The sequence below is a fragment of the Eptesicus fuscus genome, chromosome 5, assembly GCF_027574615.1.
Source record: "Eptesicus fuscus isolate TK198812 chromosome 5, DD_ASM_mEF_20220401, whole genome shotgun sequence".
Taxonomy (NCBI): domain Eukaryota; kingdom Metazoa; phylum Chordata; class Mammalia; order Chiroptera; family Vespertilionidae; genus Eptesicus; species Eptesicus fuscus.
In genome coordinates, this window is record NC_072477.1 from 57761624 (window position 1) to 57780816 (window position 19193).

General features: G+C 41.6%; 1 protein-coding gene and 1 pseudogene across 5 annotated transcripts in view; both read left to right on the forward strand.

Moving 5' to 3' along the window:
- The first annotated feature begins 920 nt into the window (after window positions 1–920).
- Window positions 921–19193, forward strand: part of SPPL2A (signal peptide peptidase like 2A) — a 48453-nt gene continuing 30180 nt past the window's right edge. For 2 of the 5 annotated variants that reach the window (XM_054716233.1, XM_054716232.1), the window contains exons 1-6: window positions 921–1054; window positions 12017–12136; window positions 12449–12631; window positions 13400–13489; window positions 13935–14068; window positions 18226–18377. In XM_054716233.1, the coding sequence (XP_054572208.1) occupies window positions 989–1054; window positions 12017–12136; window positions 12449–12631; window positions 13400–13489; window positions 13935–14068; window positions 18226–18377 (745 nt within the window). In that variant the 5' untranslated portion in view covers window positions 921–988. Of the gene's footprint in view, window positions 1055–5780; window positions 5895–12016; window positions 12137–12448; window positions 12632–13399; window positions 13490–13934; window positions 14069–18225; window positions 18378–19193 lie in introns of those variants that run through there. The other 3 variants (XM_028147853.2, XM_054716234.1, XM_054716235.1) reach the window with 3 other exon arrangements.
- LOC114232077 (U4 spliceosomal RNA) lies at window positions 17071–17196 on the forward strand (annotated as a pseudogene).

Below are 19193 nucleotides of genomic sequence, written 5' to 3' on the forward strand. Positions count from 1 at the left end.
CTCTTGCTATCCATTGGGAGATGACATAATAAATGAAAAAGTAAATAATCAAGAGAACATGAGAGTGAACATACTATGTAGAGAATTAAATCAGATATGAAAGTGAGTGGGTGGCTACCTCAGCTTGGTATGTCAGGACGTTCCCACAAGTCATGTCTGGGGAAGTGACACTAGTTGGCAAGTGCATTCCAAAGAGCCAGGTCTTCTGAGAGAGCATCTCAGCAGGGAGGACTACCAGTGCAAAGGCCAAAGAACCAAAGGCATCCCAGTGCCAATCGTGGAAGAGGAGTGAATTTGGGGATCAAAGAAGGCAGGGACTATATTATGTAAACTTTGTATAGAGCTTTGATTTTGTTCCAAGTGTGATACGGAGTGCCATGAGCTGACTTATACTTTTGAAGAGACCTCTTTTTAAAAGGGCTGCTATTTAGATAATGGGCCGTCGGGAATGGAAACAGCGACCAGTTTGGAGGAGACAGGATAGTGTCCTGGAGAGGGTGGCCGCAGCGGTTCTGGAGAAAGTGCACGGACTTGGAATCTGTATGTGTTGGTGGCCAGGACCAGCTGGTGAGCCACAGATTGGGGCTCAGGGCGCCTGGACAGTGACGGGGGACCAGCAGCGCTGGGCGACTTCTAAGAGGAGGAGGAGGAGGATCTTGGAAAAGTCCCTCGCATTCCCGGACGCCGGGGAGAATTCAGGTCAGGCATCTGGAGGGAGACACGCCCAGCCCCGTGGGCGGCAGGGAGAGCCGGGCGGGCGGCGAGCGCGGACTCCGAGCTCCACGTGCTCCGCGCGGGGGTTTCCGCGTCCTCCGGGCGTGGCCGGAAAAGGAAGTCGGCGCTGCAGTGGCCGCCCCAGTCACAGCGGCGGCCCGGGCCAAGCCCCGCCACCCGCCCGGTCCGGCTCGGCTTCGGAGGCAGCGCCGCGGGACCCCGAGCCTGCCCCGCCGAGCAGCGCCCGCCGCGCCTTCGGGCGCCCAGCACGCCGATGGGGCCGCAGCGGCCGCCGCTCTGCGCCGCGGCCGCCCTGCTCTGGGGCGTCCTGCTCCGGCTGGTAAGGGGGGCGGGCGGCGGCGGGCGGGCCTCCCGGGGCGGGGCTGGGCCCCGGCTCCTTCCCTCCCCCCCACCCGGCCCGACCTCTCCGCCCGCGCCTCCGCGGCCTGCTCTGCTTCTCCCCCGTCTCTCCCCTCCCCTCCCCTCCCCTCCCCTCCCCTCCCCTCCCCTCCCCTCCCCTCCCCAGTACTCCCCGTCCTTCCAGCCACTTTTTCACCTTTTCCCCTCCACCCTCCCACCCCCCACTCCTGTCCTTGGAAGCCCTCGAAGTACCAACCCCCAAGGAAGCCCCTTAAGCCACATTGACCTTGGTGCCTCTATAGTGTTCTGGGCATTTTTAATCCACCTCTGAGATTTGTCGTCTAGCCTTTCTTCCTGCTGCTGCTTAGCCTCTTTCCTCCTCGGGAAGAAGGAAAATAAAATGTACACGGTCCCTGGAAGGTCAGCCGTTGTTCAAGGACTGCGCTTCAGTTTCGTTGCTCCGATAGGTGTTTTGTTTTGTTTCGTTTTGTTTTGTTTTTCCTTCCGCTGTAGTTCCTTCCTCGCCTTGGGGTTCCTTTGATTCCATTCTGGGAGGTTTTGGTAATAGCAATCATTTAAAAATAACTTTAAAAAGAACATAACGAAAGTGGTCTCTGGTTCTCTGCCTCCTTGAAAGGGGAGAGGAGTAACAAGTTTGTTTTCACAATTACAGGAAAGTGGTGAGGTTTTAACATTCACCATCAAACCCCGGGAGCTCCTGTGGGTGGTCAGCAGCCTGTGTTCCGCGGTTCCGTTTTTGTTTCGTGTAGATTTCACTTAGGGAGTTTCAGGTTGGAAACTTTTAGGAGCTTTATTTACACAGAATCTGTAGGATGCATGCCTGTCTAGTTCTTACCATTAGAATGTGCAACTTCTTGGAAAGAGTGTATTTTGCATATTCTCCACTTTAAAGGATTACTATTAGTGACTATATTCAATATGAAAGTGTCTTTAACATATTTTTTAGTGTCTTTAACACTTATTAAGAAACCAGAAGCAAAACCCAAAGTGAACACGCGCCTTTGGCTGGTGTATTCATAATTTGCTAGGCAACATTAGGAGCATGAAGAGGTAATGAATCTAAGTATTGTTTGTGGGGGGAGTACAATATAAGCAAAACAACGAAGTAACATCTTAGACTGAACCTTTCAGGTATTATGTAATCAGATATGTCCAAAAGACAACAATGCACATAAAACCATAACCTGGTTGTAAAACTTGTCTGAGTGGTTTTGCACTCATTGTTGTTTGAACTTCTTAAGCTAATTGTAAGAATGTATCTTCTATATCACATTCTCACTAATCCTTTCTCAACACAAATTAATAACTAACCTAATAATACATCAGTTGCTCATAAACTCACATTGAAATTCTTCTTTTTTTACATTTTATTTTATAGTATAATGTTCAGTAGATAAGCAAGATGAAATTCTTATAAAAGCTCCGAGCCCTGGCCGGTGTCATTCAGTGGTTAGAGCATCCGCCCACCCACCGAAGGGTCTTGGGTTCATTCCCTGTCAAGGCAGGTACCTGGGTTGCAGGTTGGATCCTGGCCATGTCTGGGTGTGTGGGGGAGGCAACCAATCCATGTGTCTCTTTGACATTGATGCTTCTCTCTCTCTCTCTCTTTCTTGTTCCCTCCCTCCCTCTTTCATTTTCCCCCTCTCTCTCTCCCTCTCTCCCTTCCACTTTCTCTAAAATCAATGGGGAAAATAACCTTGGGTGAGGAGGATTCACACAAAAAACAAAAACAAAAAAAGCTCTGAACCCTCTCAATAGAAAAATGTAAGCAGACTTTTCATATAATTTTAAGGGCTTACCAAATTTAAAGGTTGCCCTTGCTCTAAATTGTAGCTAGCCTATCACTTCCACATTCTAGTTTTTATTCTTTTTATATTGCGTGTTATATTTTGTTATATCCTACTGTATTAATCTTGGGTTCCGTAGTCCTCGGTTCCAGGGTTGTGTGGACTGTGGGAGGAACAAACTTCCTTTTATCTCCAAGGTTCTTTAGTTTAATAATCAAATAGGCATGAGGCAGATTAGCAAGAGAAAATAATCAACTTTAATGAATACATATGCATGGGAACACGTGCACAGTAAGTTCAGAGACGGAAAAGGAAAATGTGTAACCTGTGTGACTCAGAGGTTAGAACGTGCACTGAAGGGTCAAGGGTTCGATTCCCAGTCAGGGCACATACCCAGGTTGAGGGTTCAATCCTCAGTTGGGGTGCGAATGGGAGGCAACTAATTGATGTTTCTCTCTCACATCAATATTTCTCTCCCTCTCCCTTCTTCTGTCTCTAGAATCAATGAAAAGCATATCCTCCAGTGAGGATTAAAACAAAAGAGGCATTCTGAGTTAGGGATGGGGTACTGTCACTTGGAGGCTTCAAAGAATCATTGCAGGATGATAAACAGATGTTTAGTAAATAGAAGTTCCTGTTACCTGTGATGACCTCCCATTATGGGCAAGACCCCTAATTGAAGTTCTTCCAGGTAGTCAAGGGAGGAGTAGAAGTTTCTCCTGGCCTACAGGTAAAATTGCCCTTAGCTCAAAACAATCCACATAACACAGAGGCACATCTTTGGGGGGATTGGGGGTCTAACTCTGAACCCACAGAACCCAGTAACATTCTCTCACCGCACAAATATTGAGTATCTGTTATATGCCAGGCACTGTGCTGGTGACTGAATAAACTGACAAGAACTTTTTCAGTTGTAAAGATCTTTTTCAGTGCCAACCAGTATTATTGATTTTCTATTTCCTGTTGCTTTCTCAGTGGTTTGTTTTCCTCTTGTCTCTTCCTTTAATCTCCTGAAATGATCTAAATTCTCATTTCTTTCCTTTTTGAGGAACTCAAATAAATCTAGTACCCTTTTCCTTAGCCGGAGCCCTCTCTCCGCCTTCGGCTTACTTACTGGGTACCTAGTTCCTTCCCTACAACACTCTCTAGTACTGGTTGTTTGTTTTGTTTCTTACCATTTTCTCCCTGAAGCCCTTGCTTACCCCTCTTCCCCCAAAATCCAGCCCGAGGTGGCCGCTCTTGAGTTCTTTTGAATTAATGACGCCAGCTTAATCATTTCATTTCTCCTTTCTGGGCTCTTGACGCTGGCACTGCTGGGCATCTTTCCCCTTAGTCATGTAAGAACATCCTCATCTAGAGGCAGCACTCCAGAAGCTGCTGCTGCATTCTTGTAGAAGAGGCAGAGAATTTAAGGGCTTAACGAATTTAAAGGTTGTCCTTGCTCTAAATTGCAGCTAGCCTATCACGCCCACATTCTAGTTTATATTCTTTTTTATTGCACATGTATATTTTGATATATCTGACTATATTAATCTTGGGTTCTGAACTCCTCAGTCCCAGGGTTGTGTGGACTGTGGGAGGAACAAAGTTCCCTTTATCTCCAAGGTTCTTTGGTCTAATAATCAAATAGGCATGAGGCAGATTAGCAAGAGAAAATAACCAACTTTGATGCATACATATGTATGGGAATCCCACATGCACAGTAAGTTCAGAGACGGAAAAGGAAAATCCTATATAATAAAAGCCTAATATGCTAAGTGTTGGACCTCGTTTGACTGTTCAACCAGTTGCTATGACACACACTGACCACCAGGGGGGCAGACGCTCCGACTGGTAGGTTAGCTTGCTACTAGGGTCTGGCTGATACTCTCGTGGTCCCTCCCTGGCCCGATCATGCGGGGGGGGGGGGGGGGGGGGGGGGCAGTCCCTCAGCCTGGCCTGTGAGGATCTGGTGGAAACCAGCAGCCTGACATCCCCAAGGGGTCCCAGATTGTGAGAGGGCGCAGGCCAGGCCGAGGGACCCCCACCAGTGCACGGATTCTAGTGGGTATGTAAAGCATTCTGCTTTGACTTGTAGAATTTAGTATTGGAAAGACCCTTCACATCACATAGCCTCCTCATCTTGTCTTCTTCAAAACAATGACCTCACTGTGTATATGAAGTCAAACTACTGCATGTCCGACTATTTTAATGAATTCTAAACCCATTAACCTTAAGTCTAGAATTAAAAAGAGTGCCTTGTAGGTAGTTGATTCTCTCTTGGCCTTGCTATTTTCCATTTCACACTCATCTTTCTCCAGTGCAACCCAACTCCCAGCCCCAACGTTTTGATCTTTCTTTCACAGTGTTATTTGGACACAGTCACAGAGTTCTGTTTCAGAGAGAATGAATGAAGTTTTTAGCCTGGATCAGTTTTCTAAAATTGCTTCAAAGTTCTCTGAAGAATCCTGAGTCTTCTTCATAATGTTTTTTACAAAAGTTCTGTTCATTTGTTCATATCTTCAAAGATTTTAAAGTGTTCTATAGCCACATCTTGAAATGAAGTGATAATCAGGATCCCCAGTAGAAAAATCTCTTGTCAAAATTTGCATTTCTTTGGTATATTATACCAATTCAAAGAATCTTCTTTAATTCCTTCTCCTCTGCCCTCCTCTCTCAACCTCCTGGGGAAACTAGGTGTGTTCTGCTACCCAGGCTATCTGAGCTGCTGTGCTGTGGTCTGAATTGTGCCCCCCTTCCCAATCCATGTTAAAGCCCTAACCCCCAATGTGATGTTATTTGGAGATAATAGATTTCTATGAGGTCAGAGGGTAGGTCCCTTGTGACCTTATAAAAAAAAGACACCAGAGAGCTTGCTGTCTGTTCCTCCCCGCTGCCCCTTCTCTCTTCAACTCCTCTCCTCCCCACCACCATGTGAAGACACAGTGAGCAGATGGCAGTCTGTACAGGCCAGAAGGAAAGCTCTCAATGGAAGCCAACCTTTTCTAGAACTATGAGAAAATAAATTTCTGTGTAAGCAACCCACTCTATGATATTTTGTTATGGCAACCCAAGCTGACAAAGACAGATTTTAGTATCAGGACTGGGGTACTGTTGTAACAAATGCCTAAACATGTGGAAGCAGCTTTATATCTGGGTAATGGGAGGAGGGTAGAAGAGATTTGGGGTGCATGCCTGAAATGTAGACCTTAAGGGCGATTCTGGTGAGATGTATGACAGAAATGAGGAACAGACATGTCATTGGAAACTGTAGGAAAGGAAATCCTTGTTAAAATGGCAAAGAACTTGGCTGAACTGTGTTCTAGTGTTGTGTGGAAGGAAGAATTGTGAACAATGAGATTAGATATTAGCTGAGGAGATTCCTAGGCAAAGTGTTCATGGAGCAGCTTGGTTCCTCTTTACTGCAAAAGGAGAGAGAGGAATTGAAGAAGGAATTGTTAAGAAAAAGGAACCAGTGTAAAACTTCAGACAATAAAAAAATAAAAGGTAAATGATTCAGGAAAAAAAGAAAAAGGAACCAGAATTTGAAGATTTGAAAATTCTCAGCCTATCCGCATAGGGTGTAGCTGAACAACCATTTGATAACAAATGAGTGGGATTATATGAGCAGAAACACTGCCACTTTGACCTGAAGGAGCTAGATATGGTGCAAAATGAAGAAAGGTTGTTGGACTTACTGGATTTGACAGGATGGGATGATGGATCTATGTGGCTGTGAACTTGCGTTATTCTTCAGGAAGAGGGAGAAATGGTCCCAAAGGCGATTCAGGGGTCATCAGGGTGACTGCCTCAGTTTCAACAAGCCTTAGGTATCTGCTGAGACCCTTGGCGGCGGGACTCCACAAAGCCAAAGCAGTGGGGCCATCCCACAGAGTCATGCCGGTGATGCTGCCTGAAAGATGGGGATGTTGAGCCAAAAGGGACTATTTTTGAGCCTTAGCACGTTACGCGCCATGTCAGTCACCCGCGGTGACTGAAACGGAAAGGAAGACAAAACAGGCTTGGTGCTTAACGTGTTAAGATCTAAAGGAATTTGTATTGCTAGGTTTTAGACTTCCTTGTGTCCCATCACCCATTTCTTCTTTCCAGTTTCTCCCTTTGTAATGGGAATGTCTATCCAAATGCCTGTCCACCATTGTATTTTGAAAGCACGTAGCTTATCTGGTTTCACAGGTTCACAGCCAGAGAGGGATTTTGCCTCAGGATGAATTATAGCTTGAGTCTTACCATATCTGGTGTAGATGATATTTAGATGAGACTTCAGACATTAGAATTGATACTGGATAGAATGATTAGGACTTTAGGGGCTGTTAAGGTAGAATGAAATGTATTTTGCATGTGAGAAGGACATGAATTTTGGGGGCTAGAGGCAGATGCTGTGGACTGCTTTTCGTACTCCCAAATTCTTGAGTTGAAGTCCTAACCCCTAATGTAGTGGTATTTGAAGATTGGGCCGTTCGAATGAGATCATCTGGGCAGGGTCCTTATGATGATTGTTGCCTTGCTCTTCTCCCCACCCCCACCCCCCCCCACCACCATGTGAGGACATAGTGAGAAGGCAGCCATCTACAAGCCAGAAAGAGAGCCCTTACCGAAATCAACCATGTTAGTACCTTGCTCTTGGATTTTTAGGTTCTGGACTAGGAGAAAATAAAATTGTGTTGATAAAGCCACCCAGTTTATAGTATTTTGTTATGGCACCCTGAGCTTAGACATGCTGGTTTTGTCACATTCCTCCTTTAACTGAGATTTCAGGCAGTTTTTCTTTTACCTTCTCTATTCTGAGCTATCTCTGTGAATTCTGCATCTCATTCATTGTCTGCTTTCTAAGTCACTGATAATTGTGTATCTTCTTCCCAAAATGCAACTCTTCCATATACATCTCCTTTTAAACTCAAACCTGGAAGATTCAGGAAGGTTATGATGTCCTAGATTACATAGAAAGTTAAGAAAAAGAAGACTAGAACCAAGGGATTTTAGGCATTTCTTGATATTTTTTTCACTAAATTCTGTAATAATTATTTTTTTGTGAATGCAAAATAAATCACAAGACTGGATAAATTTGTGAAGTTATTCATAAGAAAAGGTTTAAAGATAGGAGAAGTCATGTTTATTATATATTTGATTTTTTTTGTTGTTATTGTTAAAAATCACCTGAAATTGGTTCTGTTTTAAAAACCCCAAGATACTATTAAGAAAAAAATTTTTTTATTGTGTTAGGCCAGAATTTGCCAAACTTAACCATGCCTTATGGTCTTAAATCAACTCTGATTTGTGCATTTATATTGCCTGCTTAGCCTTTTAAGCATTTGAGTTTGTGAATTCTGGTGTAATTCATAAATTCTCTAACATCTGAGATACATCATTAAGTAGTAAGATTACTTGGGAAAAACCAGGAAGAAGTCTGGATCTACATAGCAAGTAGACTATAAGCCCCATGAAGGAGAAATCCTATCTGACTCATTCTCTACTGTCTCCCCTACTACCTCATAGACTGCAGAGTGTTGAATGAATGCATGGTCTCCTCTCCCAAACCTAGTATCTCTTAGCCTGTATATTACATATCCCCAGATTCTCCAAGTGCAAGGAATGATTCTGGCTCTACTTTTTCCCTGACCCACAGACTCCTTGGACTCCCTGTAAATCCCTATTTGATGCCCTAGCATGGATGCAGGGTTGGGAGTAGTATGTTAGGTAAACTTTTAGCTAGAGAATTGTTATTTTCAAAAGGAATATAGAAAATAGATCCAGTGCTGGAAGATACCTTTTGAAGGGAAAGAAGAGTAGAAGACAAAAAAATCAAACCTGTTAACCAAGGTCAAAGAAGACTCTTCGAACTGTGCTGTTAGTTTGGACAGTAGAACAGGCCTGTTCCCAGTAAGTTAATATTGGGCTGGTGAGTCAGCAGCATCAAGAGTCTGTTGGAACAGAGGCCAGGAATTCAGATGCCTGTGGTTGGAACTACCAAGTGGCAGGAGTGCAAAGCATGAACACAGCCCCAAGAGGCATCCTGAAGGTTAGAGCAAAATTGACTCAGTGTAAGTATGCTTATAAAATAGAAGTCCTTAGACATGTCCCTCTTTAAGGTCTGATTGGTCCGGGAAAATGAGGAGATAGTACACCTGCAAGCATGTGAATATGGTATCCACCACTACAGTTCTCTTTTAGATTTTGGTAATCGTTTGTCACTTGTCATACCAAAAGCTATTTGGAGAAAGATGGTCAAAGGAATAGGCAGCTATAACATTAAGATAGACTTAAACATAAATACTCTTTGATTTGAAAAGAAGATGATGGAATATGATTGAAGTCAAGTGATCTGAATAAGTAAATTAGGAATTGTTCACAAACAACAACCATCCCATGAAGTTTTATATGAGGTGAATTTGAGTCAAAAAAGGAAGGACTACTTTATACTATGGGCTAGTTTACTTCCCTTGCAAGTGAGGGTCAAGTAAAATGCAGAAAATAAAGGCACTGGTGTGAGGTTGATGATTTGATGGCCCTAGAGAGCATTTGATTCCATGACCAGTGGTTGTAGAAGATGGTGTGAAGAGGGAGGATTTGGGGCAAGCAGTAAGGAGCAGATAAGGGAGGGGAGGGACTTTATACCTTTCTGTTCTGCTTGAATGCTTTTTTTTCTTTTTTAAGTTTCTCTTTCCAGTCTTTACACCCTCACTTTTGCTTTTGTTTTCCTCTCACTCTGTTTTGTTGGTTTGTTTGTATTTTAAATAGTCTGGTGTGTCTCTCTCCACATCCTTCTTCAAGCTCACATATATATATATAAAAGCCTAAGCGATCTTTCGACTGGTAGCTATGACCACACTGACCACCAAGGGCAGATGCTCAGTGCACAGGCATGGAAACATGGAACAGACTGATGAATCTCAGAGGGAAGAGGGAGAGCGGGAAGAGATTAACCAAAGATCTTTTTTTTTTAAAAAAAGACCGTGGTTTCTTTATTTTTAATTTTTCAATATATTTTATTGATTTCAGAAAGGAAGGGAGAGGGAAAGAGAGATAGAAACATCAATGATGAGAAAGAACCATTGATAAGCTGCCTCTTACACACCCCCTATTGGGGGTCGAGCCCACAACCCCGGGCATGTGCCCTTGATTGGAATCGAACTTGGGACCTTTCAATCCACAGGCTGATGCTCTATCCACTGAGCCAAACAAGCTAGGGCTAACCAAAGATCTTATATGCATACTAGAGGCCCTGGTCTGCAGGGATCAGGCTGAAACCGGTCCGGTGCACGGATTCATGCACCAGTGGGGTCCCTCAGCCTGGCCTGCAGGGATAGGGCCAAAACTGGCTTTCAACATCCCCCGAGGGTTCCCAGATTGCGATGGGGTGCAGGCCAGGCCGAGGGACCCCACCGGTGCATGAATGCATGCACCGGGTCTCTAGTAAATATCTATAAGGAGCTTGGGGGGAGGGATGGGTCATTACTTTTATAAAAATAGGATTACACTATAAGTATCTACCTGGAATTTGCTTTTCTCACTGTGGACATCTGTTTCTACAGATAGATCTAGTTCAGTGGTTCTCAACCTTTCTAATGCCATGACCCTTTAATACAGTTCCTCATGTTGTGGTGACCCCCAACCCTAAAATTACTTTCGTTGCTACTTCATAACTGTAATTTTGCTACTGTTATGAATCATAATGTAAATATCTGTGTTTTCCGATGGTCTTAGGCGACCCTGCTAGCAGTTCTCAACCTGTGGGTTACAACCCACAGGTTGAGAACTGCTGCTGTAGAGCCTAAGACCATCGGAAAACATCTTTAATTATTCTATGTAATTTGATGACGTTTTAAAGGAATCCCCTGTACTGACTTAGATCCTTAAGCTAACGAAGTCCCTATGCCAGAAAGCTTTCTAATCCCAAATGTTCTAGGGAAATTTTAGGTAGGAGAGCATGGGTTAGAGCATTTTGTACTCATTAAAAATTTAGATGGTCTTACACGAAATTGCCAGTTTTATAGAACAAAATGTTCAATTATTAGCAATTTGATGTGGCTCAACCTAATGCATGCATCCCCTCGGGGGATGTCTTTAGTAGAGGCTTTGTCCATCATCTTCATTTGCCAAGCAATCTTTTTCTCCCTTATGTTTTAGAGAAAGATTTGTTCAAAGGAGAAGGAAAGTGGGATTTGAATTGATCCAAGTTTGAAGGGAATTGTGATGTGGAGTGGTATTCTAATTATCTTGGGATGTTTCATCATTTCATACTCTCCACTCTCACCCTCATGTATAATACTATTCTTTTCAGTTGCTTCTTACATCTTGTCTCCTTTTTTTTTTTTGCTTCCAGATAGAGGGAAATGAGGCAAAAGGAAAAAACACTTTTCTAGCTCTTTTCCTTCACTTTATTTTTTTAATATATCTTTTATTGATTTTTTACAGAGAGGAAGAGAGAGGGATAGAGAGTTAGAAACATCAATGAGAGAGAAACATCAACCAGCTGCCTCCTGCACACCTCCTACTGGGGATGTGCTCGCAACCAAGGTACATGCCCTTGACCGGAATCGAACCTGGGACCTTTCAGTCCGCAGGCCGACGCTCCATCCACTGAGCCAAACGGGCCAGGGCTCTTTTCCTTCACTTTAAACTCTGGATTGCTCTTTTTGAATAGGCAGTTGGGGAATCTTGAAAACTTGAGAGTTCTTTGGTTCTTTTCTAAAAATAGCACTTTGAAATAATAATGTTCTTTTTAAAAAATTTTAGTTATTCCTACTACAGAAGGTACAAGTGGGTTAAAGGATTTCACATGGATTTTCTGTTATAGAACATAAATAATGAAGTAACAACTCCCAAAGAGGTTTCAGGCAGTTCCTGAAGGGAATTCTGAAATCATCACAGCACGGGAAGAATCCTCCCTGGGATATGGCTCTTACAACAAGGGCCATAACAATATCCCCATAAGAAAGTGACTTCCTTAAAGAATGTGTTCTAGGCAAATGTGTATAGTTTCAGTGTTTTCTCAAATAAGAAAAAATAAATTCACTGGAAGACCTTCCCTGTTAAGGAAATGTGGTCCAACCTGGATATAAGTAGCTTTATTAAAATCCTTAGTTGTTGGCAAAGCCAAATCATTGCTAGTGTGAAAATCATTGTTCATGTCCCAGACAGCTGCTCAGGAAGCAATCCTGCACGCGTCTGGAATTGGCACACCTTCACCATCTAAGGACTACTGCATGTTCTATAACCCTCATTGGACAGCTCTGCCAAGAACCCTAGAAAATGCAGTAAGTACATCACAGTTACTGTTTCTTTGTGAACAAAAATATTGAAAGGTGAAAATGAGTGATTATTATGTTCAGTGTATGAACTAGTTGTAATATGTGATTAATAAATAATTGTGTTATTGCTTTAGCTTAAATATTTTTCTCTCTGAGGGAAAAATAAGTTAGGGAATTTTAAAATACTTCAAAGCCTGATCATCATGAAATCTTTTTGATTTAAGGGAACATTGTATTAAATCAATAGATACTTTGTCACTAAATGCATTTACGGTGAAATACGGTATTTACCATACTAAAGACATTTCTTCTTTTCAGACTTCCTTTAGTTTGAAGAATCTGACTTCCACACCACTGTGCGACATTTCTGATATTCCTCCTGATGGAATAAAGAACAAAGCAGTTGTGGTTCAGTGGGGAACCTGCCATTTTCTTGAAAAAGCCAGAATTGCAGAAACCGGAGGTGCTGAAGCATTGTTGGTTGCCAATAACAGTGTCGTAGTAAGTTATAAAACTACTAGAGGCCCAGGGCGGGGAGGGGGCTCAGCCCGGCCTGCACACACTCGCAATCTGGGACCCCTTGGGGGATGTTCGACTTCGGGCCTAAACCACAGTTGGACATCCCTCTCGCAATCTGGGACCACTGGCTCCTAACCGCTGGCCTGCCTGCCTGCCTGCCTGCCTGCCTGATCACCCCTCACCACTCTGTCTGCCTGCCTCATCGCCTCTAACCACTTGCCTGCCTGCCTGATTGCCCCTAACTGCCTCTGCCTCGGCCCCCACCACCATGGCTTCGTCTGGAAGGACGTCCGGAAGGACATCTGGCTGTCCAGTCTAATTAGTATATTACGCTTTTATTATTATAGATAACTATTTCTTTTAAGCTCGTGATATCAAATTTCACAGATTGAACTACCTTCTGTGTGCGGAGTTTTGAATAATCTGATAGGATTATTTTTAAATAAACATTCTGGTAATGATAGGCATTTAGTTGGACTATTTTGTAGTTTCTTTTCTATTCCTAAAGTAGACAAGACTTTGTTAGGAACAAGTATGTATAGTGTGTGTGTGAGAGTTGCATGCTATATATATGATATACCTGTATATATCAGTTTGAGAACTCTTGCTATAATATTAAGAACACTTGAAACTTAGTTTTATAACTTGATAAAGATGTGATATTCTATTTAATGGAATAATTTGGATTTTATTCTGTAAATATATTAATAGTTCATACGTTTTCATGATATATGTTGTTTTTTCTTTTAGTTTGCTCCCTCAGGGAACAGATCTGAATTTCATGATGTGAAAATACTGATTGCATTTATAAACAACAAAGACTTTAAAGATATGAAGCAGGTAAATTAGTAATTACATACTAGACAATGTTCATACCTAGTACAACTCTTTACTTTTAACCACTGATATTTAACTTAAATGATTATACAGGCTGCACTTGCTAACAAGAAGCTGTAAAGGCCTACCAAGTCTTTACTTGGGAAGTATTCACCTCCCATTTAGCACAACGTGATTCCAAGCCCTGACTTCAGAAAGGATATTGATTTGTTTTGACTTCTTTAAAACCTCTGATTGTATGGAATACTGCAGTTTCAAGATTTAATAAACCAAAATATAGCCTCCTAATTTTGACAAGAGAATATATCATATTGTCAAAACTAGTTCTAGTATTCTTGACTGCCTGACGTGGTGTCCATTCCAGAGTCAAATTAGCGTGTTGCTGCCATACTCTGTAGTGGGAAGAAAACTAATGCTGGTGTTTCAACTCTCATTTTTTGCCTTTCAGACTCTTGGAGATAACATTACTGTGAAAATGTATTCCCCGTCATGGTCTAACTTTGACTATACTATGGTGGTTATTTTTGTAATTTCTGTGTTCACTGTGGCATTAGGAGGATACTGGAGTGGACTACTTGAATTGTAAGTTTAATTAAACTTCAGTGTTTTTTTGTGATAAATGGTTGAAAATTATTTAAATTATTTTAATCATATAACAACATTTAAAATTCCACCTCAGAAAATAGCGTGGTTAAGATTAGATTGCAGTTTGTCCTCATACAGGTCATTCGCCTTATCACTGAGAAAGGGGGTCATAAGTTCCTCTAATTCTTCACCTGGAAGGGCCTAAACACTGACATTCTATCAAAGACTCTTAAATTAAGATGTTCAATGATGTCTCCCAGGAAGATGAAGATACTTAGTATCCTAACATGCCTATTTATTTCGATTGGAAGAAAATAAGCAAGAGAAGGTGAGGAGTTTTTCAGCTCCTTTTGAGTTGAGTCAATACAGTGTGACCTCATCATTCTGTTCAATGCTTTAGGAATTGGAAAAATATTAAACATGTTTATATTTTAATATACAGAGAGGAAGGGAGAGGGATAGAGTTAGAAACATCGAGAGAGAAACATCGATCAGCTGCCTCCTGCACACCTCCTACTGGGGATGTGCCCGCAACTAAGGTACATGCCCTTGACCGGAATCGAACCTGGGACCTTTCAGTCTGCAGGCCAACGCTCTATCCACTGAGCCAAACCGGTTAGGGCTCATATTTTAATTTAAATGTAGAAATTTCAAATGTACATAAATTTGGATTTCCCTATTAATAACCTAAACCCAATCTTCTTACAGTTATATACCTTTGGCTCTAGATTAAAGCATGCAACATAGTAGAGAAAGATCAGTTCATATTTATAACTCTGAATTTTAAAAAAGTGCTCAGAGCATATTAATTCATCCATAAAGGACAATATATTCACCTTGTGAATTGATCTCTAGATCAGCGGTCGCCAACCTTTCGGACCTCAGGGACCACCAGTGTCTGTGGACCACCAGTTGGTGACTGCTGCTCTAGATTTCATTAAAAATGTCTTATTTGCAATTAAATGACGCTAATAAGCTTACTTATCATTTTTAAAATACTAAAATTTGATTTACATCAAGAGAGAAATCTTAGGGTTTAACAAGTATAGTTTTCCTGAAGTATTGAGCTTTAAATATTTTACATATTTGGAAACATGTTTCAACATATATGAGCCACATGTTTTCCTGTAAGCATTGTTTTTCTTCATTAATATTAATCTTTAGAAAACATAGTATGTAACTAGATCTCCAGTTATTTTCTAGATTATTTGTTGAAACTTTATAATTTCCCAAAAGCTACTATTTCATTAAAAATCTTTTTCCATTTAATATAAATTCACCCTGCACTTCATTACTATGTACATTGTTTCTTTAGGGTAGTGCTTCTCAAACTGTAATGTGCATACAAACTGTCTTGAGATCTCATTAAAATAGAAGTTCAGATTTAGGAGACTCGGGGTGGGGACTGAGATTCTGCATTGCTAACAAGCTCCCGAGTGGTTTTGCTGGCCATGGACCACCCTTTGAGTTAGCAAGGCAGGCTTCACATATATATCAGGGCAGTTTCCTCAAGATAACTGGAGATGGGAGAGGACTACATATAAGCTTTTTTATTTATAAAACATCATGATAGCCAGAAACAGAATTTGTTGTCTTCAATAGCCAGGTTGGGAGAGGGGATGTCCTTTACCTATAAGATTATGGATTTTAATATTGAGGTAGCTGAGTCTAAGAGTAAGATAAAGATAGAAGTAAGTGTATGTATGATTGAGGTAGGGAGGGTGACAACATATCCTATCTAATAAAGAGGGAATATGCTAATTGACCATCACACCCTCACAAAGATGGCGGCACTCACAGCCAATAAGGAGGGAATATGCTAATTGACTGCCTCACCCTCAAAGATGGCAGCGCCCACAGCCACAAGATGGTGGTGCCCAGTCCCCTTAGCCCCGCTGGGGCGGCAGGCGCGTGGCATGGCCGGGCCCGCCCCCAAATGGGTCTGGCTGCTCCGTGTGCCTGCCTCTGGGGTCCCCTAGTCCCCTTAGCCGCCCAAGGCTGGCCCGAGGCGCAGGCAAGCCTTGGATGGTGGCTGCCCAGCTGCCCAGGGCCACCCGAGGCTCAGGTAACCAGGGCCAGCTGAGGCTTGTGCTGCCGGCAGTGGCAGCAGCAGAGATGTGATGGGGCGTTGCCTTCCCTTCATTGCCAGGTCGCCTCCTGCCCCTGAGGGCTCCTGGACTGTGAGAGGGGGCAGGCCAGGCTGAGGGACCCCCCTCCAGTGCATGAATTTTCATGTACCGGGTCTCTAGTAAAAAAAGAATATGAATCAGTGATAAAAAGAAAACATTTCCATGAAAAGTAGAATTATTAAGAACATAAGGATTATCATTTAGCAAGTAAAGAGTAAGATTGGAAGAGAAGGGAAAGAGAATAAGGCTTAGGGCAGGGAATAAGGCTTAAGACCTCATAAGCCAGAATTACCTTGCCAAGTGCAAGGTACACCTTATGCAAAAGGGAAGGATGCCTTGGTTCCATATAAAGACTTTTCAGTAGAAATTTGAAGTCTTACTATAACGAGATCACTGGTCCTCAAGCTTTCTAAACTCAGGATGGCATGGAGGAGAGCTTAGCATGTGGCTCTTGAGAAATTTAAGAGAACAATTTTTTAAAAAGATGAATTCTAGTATTTTCTGATATCAGTCTAGTATATGTTTTACTTCAAGAAATTGCCTCATGCTTTCTATTACACTAAATACGAACATATAAATCTTCATTATTATGGCTTATATGTGTACTCTGATTAAAAAATGTCTTTCAGCCCTGACCGGTTTGGCTCAGTAGATAGAGCGTCGGCCTGCGGATTGAGAGGTCCCGGGTTCGATTCCGGTCAAGGGCATGTCCCTTGGTTGCAGGCACATCCCCAGTAGGGGGTGTGCAGAAGGCAGCTGATCGATGTTTCTCTCTCATCGATGTTTCTAACTCTATTCCTCTCCTTTCCTCTCTGTAAAACATCAATAAAATATATTTTTAAAAATGTCTTTAAGTATATTTGTTTATATAGCTTTACGCATTGGCAGTATCGTAGCCAATAAAGAGGTTTATCTGAGGCACAATTATTGCTAATTGAAAAAAAATAAGTCAATAAATAAATATATTTGTTTATAATGTTAGATACCATAGGTGGCACGTTTTCCCACTTGGGTATCACTTTTATTGAAACATACGTTAATAACAGTGTAGCTCTACAGTTTCAGGGAGGTGCTGTTGAGTCTGTCCTCAGACTCTCCCTTCTCTTATCCCAGGTAGCATGCCTAAAGTCACAGATGCTTAATGTGGTGGCCATCCCAGTTAACAAGGGTCTAATAAGATAGTGGCATGTTGGTAAATAAGCAGTTTGGCAAATGTATAATTTGATAGAAGTAAACTCTTTTTTAACTAACATTTGTACTGAGCCGAGATGATGAGAAGGGTCTGGTAGTGCACACAGGTAGACGGGAGTTGATGGGATTGGAGCTGGAAAAACATGTAGTGGCTTCCACACAGGTGGGAGGAGACAGGAGGTGACAGAACAGAGACTGTTCAACAAGGGGCACCTGAGGCTCTTTCCTCTTCAACTTCAGTCTCTCCCTTTTATTAACTATGTGACCTAGAAAGCAAGGATTGTTGGAAGAATTAAAAACAATGTTTTGCTGTCTTAAATCAAGGTCGGACAAAGCTATGTCTTGAACTCCTATGAGTCCTTCAGAATATATTGATGAGCATATAGTAAATACTGAGTTGCTAGAAGAACTTCTAGTGTTTCCATTTAAAAGAAGCTAATTTTAGAAGTACTTGACTATGTAAATTGATAATATTAAGTGTATAAGAATTGGTTATCATCTGAAATTTATTCCATAAATACAGTTTCCAAATCAGATAATATAAACATCCACAAAACTTAACTTGTTTATATATGTCATCTGTTTCATCAATTTTGCATCAGGAAAAAATGCTGTTTCAAAAGTCAAAACATCGGTTAAAAATATTATCTCTGGAGGTTAGAATAATAGAGAGTTTTACTTTCTTGATTAAATATTTCTTGTTGGTATTTGGGTGGTTTTTTTTAATGTATTACTTTATAATCATTAACAAATATAAGTTGGTGTTAAAGATGGATGTTACAAATGATTTTACTTGGAAGAGATTTGCTGAAGTTCTTATGTATGTTTACTCAGGGAAAGCATGAAGGCAATGGCAGACACTGAAGACAGAGAAATGAGGAGAAAGAAGGACGAATATTTAACTTTCAGTCCTCTAACAGTTGTAATATTTGTGGCCATCTGCTGTGTTATGATGGTCTTACTTTATTTCTTCTACAAATGGTTGGGTAAGAAGTCATGTTTTATATTTTCTATTTTCAGCAAACAATCTTGTCACTTACTTGGCAGATTTATCTTTTCCTTCCACCTGAAAAACTTAAGTGAGTAAATAAAAAGTGATATTAACTTTTTAAATTGTTAGAAATGTTAGGTCTCCATTACTGTGGGGTAAAAAAATACTCAGATTAAAAATATACTGTCTTGAGATAAGAACACTTCTTCATGGATGACTTGAAAGAATTGTTATGGTCCCTACATTTCCCTCCCTGTAGATGAAGCATGAAATCCTAATATCTAAAGAGCAGGCTAGCACGGCCAGAGTTGCTCATTGGTTGAGCATTGACCTATGAATGAGGAGGTTACAATTCAATTCCTGGTCAGGGCTTATACCTGGGTTGTGGTCTCTCTCCCCAGTAGTGGGGCAGGATGCAGCGGCAGCAGATCAATGATTCTCTATCATCATTAATGTTTATCTCTCCTCCCTTCCTCCCCAAAATCAATAAAAATAGATTTTAAAAATAAAGAGCAGGCTAAGGACTTCTTGGTGGCTATATTGAGCTACATGAAATAGAAGGCTATTCAAATTACTGATTTATTGCCTTTGCAAACCCCCAAAGTGTAGTTTATTCTTTTGTCAGTTTATAAATCAAGATGTTATATTACTTGAATTTTGTTTTACTTGTATAAACAGTTATGGTCATACTACATCTAAAGACACACAGGTATTTGCCTATGGTCTATAGAGTAAGTGATATTCCTTTAAGTAGGTAGCAGTAGGAACATAATGGTTTGTTTATCCTGTGGACAATCTTAATTGTCTGATA